We start from the raw sequence: 13,137 nt of genomic DNA, 5'->3' as shown, positions 1-13,137 counted from the left end.
ATAAAAATAAAAATATATAGACTTAAAAAAAATAAAAAATTGAAGAATTTAGTAATAAAATTGAAAGATTTAAGAGTTTAATAAATGTTTTTCTTAATATATAAATTCTGAAAAAGTAAAAACCAGAATTGGCTCTTAAAGGTTATTTACTTTTTTGCTTGGGGAGAAAGCATATAGAGACTCTGACAAAGTCAAGTGCCTCAGTACACACGCATACACTCTCTCTCTCTGCCTCTGCGTTTTAATTTCTTTGTTTTGAGCAGACCATCTTAATTCATACACTGAAAAACGATCAAGAAACTCAAAAAGGAACAATCTCTGAATCAATTTTGCTGTGCTCAATGGCATTGGGTTTTCAAGAAGAAGAAGAAGAAGGAGACTGTTTTAGAACAAGAAACCACAAACTCATTAAAAGGATTAATTTTTCTGTCAATGATAGAGTTGAGGTAATGCCATGGCATTCTCTTTAATTCTTGTTCTTTCTGATTTTCTTTTTGTGCGAGTTTGTATAATGTTTTTGAAGTAGAAAATGGAGGGGTTTGGTGTTTAGTATGATACCCTTTTGGATTTTGAATGTTTCTGTTTTATTTGTTTATCAAAATGTGGATTGAATGTTATGTTTCCAACAAAATTTTCTATTTGATTAAAGCTGCATTGTGATTTTTTGTTTGCTTGTTTGTTATTTTTGTCCTATTTGTTCTATCTGGCATGCATGCAAGGCTTGATTTAAGACTCTATTCTCTCAAATGGTAACAAACTAATACCATCTTCATGTAAAAACTTTTTGAATTTTAATTTGTTTCTCCCCTTAGAAGCCATTTATTTTTAGACACCGATAGTTAGTTGTTTGCCTCTTTTTAATTGAATATCAAAATTTGTTCAAGATTACCTATTTTATCTACCATTAAATTGGGATATCAAATCTTTACAATTTCAATTTTCATACTTCTTCGTTCAATTGGAATGGGGCCTTTCTTGGCCCCCCCAACTTCGTCTTCGAATTCAAAAGTGAAACTTTTGTAGGCATTCAGTGAGGAAGAAGGGTTTCAGGGTTCATGGCACCCAGGTACTGTTATGTCAATTGACAGGAAAGGATGTCAACTCATATATCATGTCAGATACGATCATATACTAGTTGATGATGGCTCTGACAATCTGGTCGGTTGTTATCATGTGTCCGAGCTTCTGGATGATAATGATTGTGCTACTGGTAACCTGTGTGATACTCGTGGACACATTAGGCCATTACCACCTCGTGTTCAGTCTGGTATATGGAACCTTTGTTATGGAAGATGTGTTGATGTCTATTACAATGAATGTTGGTGGGAAGGTGTAGTTTTTGATCATGAAGATGGCTCAGAGAAGAGGAATATATTTTTCCCAGATTTGGGTGATGAAATGATGGTTCATATTGATAAAATTAGGATTACTCAGGACTGGAATGATGTCACTGGTACTTGGCAGAATCGTGGGACCTGGTTGTTTCTGGAGTTGATTGAGGAATATGAGCAAGAACATTATGTTCCTGTTTCCATAAAGCAACTTTGGTATGATTTGCGAGAGAAAGATTATTTTAAGAAACTTGGCAAGTGGACTTCTTATGAGAAAGATTTGTGGAAAAGTTTGGTATTGGAGACAATTGATGATAATATGGAAGTTGTTATTCATCATCTTTTACAGGTAATAGGCCTACCAGAGGATGCAAGGGAGCAGGTGGAGACTCCTGTATCATTTTATGATGCTAATAAATATATTGAATCAGATTTGGCTGAAAATTATGCTATGATACTAGCTGAAACCACGCCAAGTAGCAGTATCATTAATTCCAACATTCCTAATAATTGTTCCATTGAAGAAAGATCTATTGTGCACCAATTAGAATCTCTCTCACGAAATAGAAGTAAAACCAGAGATTTGATCAAATTACAAAATAATAGAAAAGATTCTTGGCCTAATCGTGTTCTTCGATCAAGCGAAAGAGTGCAGCAGGTTGTGGTTCCTAATCCTTCACATCGAAAGCCTATAACAGTCTTGTCTTGGTTGATAGACAGCACTCATGTGCTGCCTAGGGCGAAAATAAAATACTGTTGCAGTAAGGGTCAGCATTCAATTGCAGAAGGGCGTATAAGTGGCAGCGGGATCAAGTGCAATTGTTGCGGGAAGGTGTATACTCTTTGTGGCTTTGATTATCATGCTAGTGGCAAACAAGGAAGAACAGCTACCAGCATCTTTTCCAACATTTTTCTGGAAGATGGAAGGTCTCTCTTAGATTGCCAGATGCAAATAATGCATGATCATACAAAGAATTTGGGGGAAGAGCCACTTGAAAGGTGGCAGAGTAGTAAGGATCAAGTTGAGAATGATCATATATGTTCTGTTTGTCACTATGGTGGTGAACTAATTTTATGCGATCAATGTCCATCCTCTTTCCATAAAAGTTGCCTTGGTCTGATGGTAAGTCATTCATTTAGTCTCTTTCTAATACTTCCTTAAAATATTTATATTTGATTGCTCTGTCTATCTCTCTTTTGTTCCTAGTATTTCATGATTTAGGTATTTAAATTCTCATGTCTAATGCATTTTCTTTACCTTTGATTATATATATATATATATATATATATATATATATATTATATATGTATATATATATGGATTTTTAGGATGTTCCAGATGGAGATTGGTTCTGTTCATCATGTTGTTGTAAGATTTGTGGCCAATGCCTGAAAAGAGACTCTGACCTTTCCATGGAGGACGATGGTGTTCTTGATTGTACACAATGCGAGCGTAAATGTTGGTCAAATTCTCTTTGTAGCATAGTTAATGCGTATATTAGAGAGAAATGTTTGGAATGTCTCTTATATGTGCCTTTTGCCTATTTGGTATAGATCATGTAGTATGCCTAGGGAATAAAAGAGAGGAGTGCTTGGAATATTTTCCCAAAGAACATTGGTTTTGCAGCAAAAGATGTCAACAGGTACCAAAATCTACCTGTGGTTTATTGATTTAATTTCATTTTGCATACAATTTTGATTCTGACTTTTGCTCACATGACAGAAATGATGGGCATTTAAATCACCATGTGCTCATCCACCTAGAAAACTACGACATTATCAATGACTTGCATTGCTTGCCAATTTCTTTTTAGCAAAATAGCGTAGTTAGCTGGTTTATTTATCACTAGAAATCTCCATTCTAATTCCACAATGCTCAATGTGTTCAATGTTTGGAGTCAAAGCCAGTTACATAGACAACTAGTTGTTCTCATCTTTAGTTAACAGAAATGCACATTGCTGTTGTTGATTCATACATTGTGTGTAGTGCATTTACCTACTGTGTCAAGAAAGATATTTTTTGGGGCAAAAGACCTTGAGAACTTAGGCCTAAAGTAAATATAGGACAGAAGAATCTGCAATATAGAGGTATGCTGTCTCCGCTTCTTTGGGAAAGTAGTCAGCCCACGAAAAGTGGAGCTAGATAAGAAGCATTTATGATCTCTGTAGTTGCTATTTGCAATATAGTCTCCTTATTCTAAGATTTATAGAGCTTCCAAGGCTTCAGGACCACATCTTTAATATGGCACTAATGATTGTACAATTATTGCAGATTTTCTTGGGCCTGCATGAGCTTCTAGGAAAGAAAATTCCAGTGGGTTTACACAATCTTACTTGGACATTGTTGAAATCCATCCAATTCAATGATCAGTGTGAAGCTTCTGATATTGAGGCCCTGTCTGAGAACTACAGCATGCTCAATATTGCACTTGATATGATGCATGAGTTTTTTGATCCTGTTGAAGAACCTCACACTAAGAGAGATCTTCTTAAAGATGTTATTTTCAGCAAAAGGCAAGAATTTATTTTTTAACATTAGTCCTTTCTAATTTTCTTTTTTCGCTAGGAACTTAATTTACTTTGCTGCAATCAGAAAGTGTATTAATAGCACTTTTTTTATTACCATTTTGTCTCAAACGTATCCTCTTTTTCTTTTTCTTTCTCTTTTTCTTTCAAATTTTTCATGTTTAACCTTTTTGTATCATATATTTCTTTAATCTTATGCCATGTGGGAATTTCTTCAGTCTATGGAGATGTGGATTGGTTATAGATCTTTCTAGTTATTGATTATCTTCGAACTTCTTCCAACAATGTCTGTAAGGGAAAAGCTACAGTTGAGCTTGTCTTCTGCTAATGAAAAGAGAAAAGCCTTGATGTATCTAGATTTACTTTCAAGTCATCTGACTCTGAGTGTCAAGGTCTTTCTGCACTTCTCTTTGTAGATGGTTGGGTCTGAAAATGTCATATTAGATTCACCAGGTACCTGGACTATGAATATTCTGAAAGTTCATTGTGAAGTTCAGTTATGAAAATGCTGATCTCCTACTGAACACACGCTTGGGTAGCAGAGACTTGAGCATGTCATTGGCTCATCTTGATGGACAATGTTTTCCTTTCTTGGACCTATTTTGCAGCTTTCCTTTCTCTGTGTTCAAATTATAAGTAACTGAGCTTGCCTGTGTTGATTCTCTATAATATCATATTGAGCTACACTTGTAGGCATTTAGGACTTTGGCTTGTCAATTTTGTCCAAGTAATTCACAATTGGTACTGTACCATTCAGTTAAGTTCTTAGTTTCACTCTTGCAGGTCAGAGCTCAACCGTCTAAATTTTCATGGATTCTATACAGTACTTCTGCAGAAAGATGATGAGTTTATTTCAGTGGCTACTGTAAGGTGCACTTTGTTTGACACTGTTATCTGAAAACTTACAAGCTGCACAGGATCATGAGCTTCTTTCTATCTATGCATAGTTACATAATTCGCATCTGAAAATGTTGTATTCTTTTTCCAGGGTCTATGGAGAGAAGGTGGCAGAAATACCACTTGTTGGCACTAGATTTCAGTACCGCCGACTTGGAATGTGTTGCATACTAATGAATGTGCTGGAAAAGGTAACCTGCTGTATGTGAAAAAGTACTAATGCTGGGACATATTGTGTTTCCTTTTTTGCTGAAGAACCTCATTTTGCTCGAGTGCTTTTCCTCCAACTTCAGTACTTCACAACTTCTATAAATTGTAAAAATTTTGCAGTGTCATTAAGGCATGTAGAATTAGAATAATTGTAATGCTAAATTATTATTTAATGTGATGAGATGACACTCTAAACGACCACTTATAAAGCAATGAAAATTATGAATATCTGTGTCAAGGAAGAGGTCTTGTCTCAGAGAGGGATTGATTTATATCTAAGAAAACACTGATCCGAAGCATCTATCTGTTTCTATTAGTTTTATTTTTTGGTTGGAACTTTCTCACCCTGTTCTTTTCTATTGTTTCATCTTTCAGAAGCTCAGAGAATTAGGAGTCCAGAGACTCATTTTACCTGCTGTTCCTAGTGCGTTAAACACATGGATTGGTTCATTTGGGTTTTCAAAACTGACAGAGTTGGACAGATTGCAGTTGCTAGATTACACTTTCTTGGATTTCCAGGATACCATAATGTGTCACAAACTATTAACGAAGATCCCCTCTGTACAATCAAGTCCATCAAGAGGTTTCTTTAGAATAGCTTCACTTGCATTATTTAATGGTATGCAAACTATTGACATTGCTGTACTCACACTTAAGACATGTTTTTAATTCCATTTGCAGAAATCCAGCCCAGACTAGATAATGATGCTAGTGGAAATGGTAATATCGTTGATGGATCCAGTGCTGTGTCTGAAGTATTTCAAGCATATCAAATTGGGGGTTTTGAGGAATACGGGAAATTAGAGTATGTGTTTTCTCACTTACTTTATCTAGAAACTGCATGGTTTCTTTTCTCAGAAAAGCACATTCTTTTGTTTCTGAGATTTTTTGCTTCATGGCTTAATGAGAATTGGCCATGTGAACCCCATGGCCATGGTAAAAACAGCTTTGCTTTATTAATGATTAGATTAGATTTAAGGATGGAAAGAAGATAAATATTAGTTAAAAGTACAAAAATCAAAACTGTTCCCTGTGGGAAAACAATAGCAAGCTTGTTGAAACCTGAGATATGCAATGAGGTACAAAAGGAAGACAACTACAAGGTCTCTTATTTGAAAATTTTAATTTCGTAACAAATAAATCTGATTAATCTCGAAGTAAATTAGTTGATACTTTAGACTGGCAAGCTAGTAGAGAGGAAGAGGTAGCATAAGCAGATTTATCCATGGAACTTTTGCAAGAGTATCTAATATTTTTACCTAACGAGTAGAATTTGTTTCTCAATAATGATCTGTGGGTTTATGGGGAAGACATGCATTGCTTTAGTAAGATATTTCACATTAATCCTTATGTTACATTGCTTTCGACTTTATTTGCAAAGAATAATACAGATTTCCTGATGCTTAATTCCTTAGATTATCTTATGCTTAATCCCTTACATCTACTATTCTGCATTCTTCTGCATGTGAAGTTATCTGAAATTGCAAAACTCTTGTCCAATAAATGAAGACTAATGAATTTTGGGTTAACAGTTACTATATAACATCATTCTTCTTGTCAAATCAAATTGACTCTTGATATACCTCAGTATTTGAACTAACTAATAATTATAATTCAAATAAATTAGCATATTTCTCGGGAAAAAGATGATATGATGCTGGAGAAATTTTTAGGCAGACTCAATCTACCATGTCATCCATAGACTAAATTAATTTCACGATGACATGTGGCTTTATTTATTAATTCTTAGTCTATCTAAGGATTTGCTTATGATACTGTTGGAAATCTGAGAATCATGGGGAATCCCTAGAAAATTTCCGACAACTGTATATAGATGTAATTGTGTCTAAAATAGGATAAAATCATTTATTTACTACTATAAATCAGGAAGGATTCTTGATTTGATTAAAGTTCCTGATACAAAATCTTGAAGTCAGGGGTCCAAATCACGTCTCGGCAACAATTTGTTTCTAAGAATTACGGTTATCCCAATTAACTGGTAATTGATTAATTAATAACTAGGTCTCTTTTCTTTCAAACCAAGATATATATTCTGCCTGTAGATCTAAATGATAAGATTTTTCCTTTATGGTATCAAAGCAGCAGTTTTGTTCGGGAAAAGTTTAATTATCTGCTGCTGTGGTCTTTTTCATGGCAGAAGATACATCTGAACTCTCTAGACCTTTGTGACTTTCCTTTTGGTTTTAGTCCAACCCTTTTCTCAACATTTATGAGACCACCAAAGCTATCCCTGTCCCTCCAACACATCAAATGCTGAGGCCCAACCAAACCAAACTGTTGGAGAACTCCAAAAGTTCCAACTTTCCTTCAGTTTGAATGGTACCTTAATGGTCACAGATTATGAAGACAATCTTGAAGAGAAAAGGAAAGCTTAGCTATCTAATGGGTACATTTCCAAGTCCAGAAGGTCCAAACTTTAACATTTGATCCAAAATTTTTTCATTTGGGAAGAAGAGGACTCTAATTTTCTGGCTCTGGAACTCTTATGGCGCCTAAAGGTCCATACATGTTCTTGACGAAGACAAATGAGATTTGGGAGGCAGTACCACAAAACCTATCAAAAAGTTAAAGATGCAACTCTAATTTAAGAGTAAAAGCTTTCAGTTACCAAACAAGGTTTATGTTCTATTATTGAGTATTACAACAATGGAAAGTACAAAAAGAACCCTTTTGCATTTAAGAGTTTGTGGTTTTTTCTTGATATTTTGGGGTATGTGGTTTCATTTTACTTGTACTTTGATACCCTAGTATAATAATATAATATGGACTTTCAATAATAAAATCATTGATTAAATGATTTAACAGACAAATAAATATAAAAAAACTCACAATAAACAATATGTATTCAATTTTATTAGGAATAAATTTATAATATTTTTAGAAGTGTCCTAATATATTTATAGTTTGATGGTAAGTCACGTATGAAATAAATTTGTTATTGAAAATTCATGCTATATTAATGTTTTACTATAAAATACAATATTAGATAGAAATGTATCAAAGTGTAGGGAAAATGAAAGAAAATGCCCCAAAAATATCAAGAAAATCACAAACCCATAAGTGTGGAAACACTGAATAGGTACACTTTTGTACTTTTTCCATGACAATATAATGTAAAAGCTTTTGTGTGGAACTTGATTCTTAACATAACTTCAAACTAAAGTGCAATGAAAATGCTGTAACTCTGAAACATTATGAGAGAACTTTTTAGTTTCTTGCAAGACTTAGTGCGGAGTTGGTGTGCAGAATTTAGGAAAAATCTGCCATCTCTTAACAAGGTGTTTTCATTGGTACGGCCGAAAAGGGCAAGAGGACAGTGATTCTTAATGTCCTTGTTATTGATAGCTCTACTTTGATGTAAGCTTATGTTTCCCTTAACTCCGTTGGTGATATGTTACCGCTGTTGGTGAGGTGTTAATCTTTGTGCAAATACTATGAAGAATGAGGGTTTTAAACTATTCCATATCAGGACTATGGTGTGCATACTGCAAGAAGAGGACACCAAATATAATTGTTGGAAACTTTATTGAAAGCCTCAAGAATGGATCTCAACGGTTGAAAGCACAACGAGCCAAATTCATTTCATGAATGTGGAGGATCAACCTCATAAGAAAGTTGGTTTGGAAAAGAGGAGATTGAACATTTCAAAAACTTTGTTATCACCTTGGACAAGCCATCAAGATTTTTGCTCTATTGCTCATAATGGTAAACTTCTTTTATATCTTTAAGCCTCTAGTACCTCAGATAATCCATGTCCTCACTCGGTCATTGAGTCGAGCACTGCAGATTATATGACATGTGCGCTAGGTTCTTTCAACAAATACCAAAGTCTCGACAATAAAAAACATTAAGGTAGCAAACGGTTCATTAGCTATTATTATTGTTCAACTCTTACTCTACAAGTTGTTTTTCAACTCTTATCTATCCATCGTATAACCAAGAATTTAAGTTGTTGTGCGACTTTCTTCTCAATTATCGTGTATTTTAGGGTTGAGCTTTGGGAAAGAAGATTGGGCATGTTAGAATGAATGATGAATTCTATCTCCTTGAAGGAAGAAGCAAGTACTCTCTCAATCCTATATTTCAATCAACTTAAATAAAGATGATATTTTGAATCATCATTTTCTTTAAGGCATCCGTCATTGAGTTTAGGGGTGATTAAAAAGAACCAAGCAAACCGAACCTACTAGAAAAACTATTGAAACCAAACCAAAAAGAGTTCGGTTAATCAAACTGGTCAGTTTGGTGTTTGTTTTCAAAAAATTTGGTTAACCGGTTGGTTTTTGGTTTTTAAATTAAAAAACTGATGTTTAACCAAACTGATCGGTTATATTTTTACTATAAATTTATTATACATATCTATATGTTTTAGATAAAGATACTTTTTATATTATTTTTATATAATCTTTCAAAACTATTTACATTTTATATTCCTTTTTCAAAAATAAAATCTTTTATGAACTACTTATAAAATTTTCTTCGATTAACTAAAAAACTAGAAACCAAACACATTTTTTTCCTTCTCTTTTCATTTTTCATTATATTGGTTGACAAATAAACCATGGTTAAAATTTGATTTTTTTGATTAACTGAATATGATTTTTCATTCAAAAAAACAAAATAATAAAAAAAATAATGAATACTTCCGCAACTGTTCAAGGTCGGTTGGTATGAAAAAAATCCAAATCTTATAGCGTTTTGACCATTATATCCAATCTTTCTAATTTTGGCAAATTTATCTAAAAACACAAATCTTCTGGCAGTTTTGGCCAATTGGTTAGGCCTATAAAAAGTTGGCTGATGTGTTTTATGTAACATGATATGAAACATCCATTAGCATTAGTGTTTAAGCCTAACCAAGTTGGGTTAGTTTTTGTAATCCAAATTAATGGTTGTATTGAAACAGTAAATCACTAAATCTAGAATCGTTCTTTGCAAATAGATTAAGAATTGGTAAACTTTGTTTTTAGTAATATTTTATGTATAGGTTAAAACTTTTATGTAATTATAGTTAAAGATAATAACTTTAATTATTAAGGGGACAATTGAGGTACCATGCAGATCCTTGGCATTTTAAACACTAAAAAGCAACATGTACTCTGTATCATATTACATAAAACATGTTAGTATATTTGGGCCGGCCTTGTCAATTGGCCAAAATTGACAGGACATTTATATTTTTAAATAAATTTGTCAAAATTAGAAGAATTTTACATAGGTTGTTCAAGGACTTATTTGTTCAATACTTTCATTGTGATTTCTGTGACTTTGCAAATATCAATATGGCCTTTCCGTGTAGTCATGCAAGGTCTCTTTTCCTCCTTTTGCTTTGAATCATTTTGATATTTGGGGGCATCTAGAATTGTTAATATCGTAGATGCGAGGTAGTTTGTATCCTTTATTGATCATTGCACTACAGTAATGACATGGGCATTTCTTCTTAAACAAAAAATAGAAGTAAGCCAAACTTTTCCTAATGCCTGTAACATGATAAAAGGCCAGTTTGGAATTTATCAAGGACATTATAAATGATAATGCCAAGGATTATTTCAATGAGGTTTTGTCCCTTTATTTCCAAAAAAGGAAATCATTCATCAATCCTCTTGCATAGACACTTTATATGGAGTGTAGGCCTCCACAATGTAATAGATGCATGCAGGGCAGGATGGAAAATGGCCCTCGAATGCAAATGCATAGATATTTTGAATTGTTGTAACGAACTCTTGAAACCTAGAACTCTTGAAGGCATTTGATCAATCAAGTTAGGTTGTCAAAATAGTTTTACCCCAATAATGTATAGGGACATGTTTTTAACATGGTAATGCATGGATTATTTCAAGTTGTTCCATGGATTATTATGATTTAATAGTTTTTGAAACTGCATATTTTGGTTTGATTTTGGATTGAGAAAATAAAAAATCCAGTAATAATTGAACTGAAATAATAATAAAATAGGCTATGTCATTTTTTAGTTTTCCAGTTTTTTAGACTATAAACTATCTAAATATGCACGGCTTTAAATTCTTTCTTTATTCTTTATAACAAAAAAGAATTCAACTTTTTAACCTTAGTGCTTTTCATCACTTCATTTTAAAGAAAGCTGATGAACTTTCCTTGTTTCCTTTTATCTAGTTATTCTTTTTCCTTTTCTATTTAACACCTTGTAGACATCATATTGGTTCCACAGCATATAGGTTATATTGCTCAAAAAATTGCTAAAATATTCTCATTTCATAATGTCTCTGTTATGGAGTTGCTTACACAGTGCTTCCTGAGTATTGATCACATCTATTTGACTAGGAATTTTGCAATATGTAGCAGTAATGTTAGAGAAGGGCCTATCAATCCAGGATTAATGGTATGTGCCTCAGAACTCCTCATTCTGCAGCTTGCTTTTCTTCGTTGACTCTTTCTTCTTTAATTTGTTTTTTTTTTTTTTTTTTTTTGGTGCTGTTCTATAATCAACAGGTTAACCCAGAAACTGAAATGCAATGTGAGCCTCAGGCTGGGGAAATCAATCTGGAGTCCTCTGTTGAGGATCCCTCTCTCAAGAAGGAAAAAGGGGAGAATGATAATAATTCAAACGCTGCAAACATGGAAATCAGATATGACAGTAGTGAAGAATTAAAGTGCTACAGACGAAGAAAGAAATCAGCTTGAGGGAGCTGAGTTATGGTTTTGCTTACATCAACTAAAGAACTGAATAGCCAAGTCTTGTCAGTGTCTTGGCGAGATAAAGAAAGGCAGTTCCAGCACCTCGAATCTTGCTTTCAGGCGTGATAAAATTCTTTAATACAGAATATCAAAATGATCTTGAAGATCAATCTTTTGTTAGGGCATATATATACATGCACGTGGATGAGAGCTCATTTTGGATTTTGTTTGTTTTTTTTGTTTTTTGTTTGTTTGTTTGTTTTTCATTTTATTTTACTTTTTAATTCAGAAAGCTCAAATTAGGAATGCAAAGAAACACCTAATTCCTGAAATTCGTGTACAACCGATCCGAGTATTGAAGAATTCCACTACTGCTACACCATATAAATATGATGATATACCAGTTCTTTTTATCACTTCACCCCCTTTATGACCGAGACATGACGGAAGAGTAGAGGATCAAATCTTGATCATATGGCATGCATATAAAATGTTCTCGCCAAAGCCACCACCCCGAGTGGCTTTTGTTTTTTTTCTTCTTTGATAGCATAGAATTTTTAACTAAAATGTTCTTTTTCTTGTAATTTTAAGGGGTTTTCTCTTAAATGTCCCTCTGATGCAACTGAAACTGTATTTGTCTCGTAAGTTAGGATTATATCTGTTTGGCAAGTTTGCTATAACAATAAGACTAACTCATGGTCCTGCTTATTCTTTACAGAAATTACAGAGAATACGCTTTCTTTCTTTTCTTTTTCGAAACTCTTACATTTTTACTTTTTTTTTTTTTTTTTTTTTTTTTTTTTTGGCAATTTGACCTTTACTTTTTAACATTTATACTTTTTTTCATATCCTCTTTCATTAAAGATAGATGTGTGTAAAATGTGGAATTAGGCTTAGCTTATGAGGCGTTGAATTTGGATTGCTGAGTTGTAAAAGAAGGGTTGAAGCTGAATTAATTAGTTAGATGCTTGTTATAGTAGCACACGTGTCTTGGATTGATTGGTTGTGTTGTAACAGCTTTGCAACAGCTGTATTAGCTGAGAACTTCTAACGATGCATATTCTGTTGATTAGTTGTTAATACATTCTTTCCAAAATTCTCTCTCAACTGCATCATCTTCTTCTTCTTTCCATCCATTTTATTCTCTCTTTTCTTAGTCAACAATGTCAAATGTAAACCAAAATAAAATTCACAAAAAACTTGAGATGAAAGGATAGGAGTGGAGAGTTGATCGGTAGCCCTGCAAAACGATTCCACTCGAGCTTCTAAAGATGCACGGGTATCCCAATTTTTAGCACTCTCTTGGTTCTTGATCCCATTTTCCAACGTGTCATACAAAGAGTTTAGCATTGAACCTCCTTATCATCCACTACCTGAGTCATAAACTTAACTAAATAAATATGTACAAACAAAACAGAAATAAATATAAATAAAAAAAGGCTAAATTAACAAATAGCAAATTTCACTCTAGTTTTCAAACATTCCTCGGCAACAGCGC

General features: G+C 33.5%; 1 protein-coding gene across 7 annotated transcripts; it reads left to right on the top strand.

Moving 5' to 3' along the window:
• On the top strand, positions 1-12,398 carry LOC8270481 (increased DNA methylation 1). Of its 7 annotated transcripts, XR_001535774.3 has the most exons (14): positions 1-446; positions 1,024-2,454; positions 2,661-2,790; positions 2,886-2,974; positions 3,604-3,845; positions 4,641-4,727; positions 4,846-4,945; positions 5,340-5,547; positions 5,646-5,769; positions 8,455-8,690; positions 8,772-8,837; positions 8,974-9,047; positions 11,286-11,343; positions 11,454-11,523. XR_001535774.3 is itself a non-coding variant. In XM_015724004.3 (11 exons), exons 1-11 carry the CDS (start codon positions 433-435, stop codon positions 11,643-11,645), a joined length of 2,667 nt encoding a protein of 888 aa, XP_015579490.1. In that variant the 5' UTR covers positions 3-432; the 3' UTR covers positions 11,646-12,398. The 7 variants fall into 7 exon arrangements, 2 of the variants coding, with proteins under 2 accessions (XP_015579490.1, XP_015579489.2); XR_007215212.1 differs by having other exon boundaries at positions 8,772-9,047; positions 11,454-11,524; XR_007215211.1 differs by having other exon boundaries at positions 8,455-8,837; positions 11,454-11,524.
• The last annotated feature ends 739 nt before the right edge of the window (positions 12,399-13,137 follow it).

This window comes from Ricinus communis, chromosome 3 (genome assembly GCF_019578655.1).
Source record: "Ricinus communis isolate WT05 ecotype wild-type chromosome 3, ASM1957865v1, whole genome shotgun sequence".
Lineage (NCBI taxonomy): Eukaryota > Viridiplantae > Streptophyta > Magnoliopsida > Malpighiales > Euphorbiaceae > Ricinus > Ricinus communis.
This window is presented reverse-complemented; position numbering and strand designations above follow the sequence as displayed.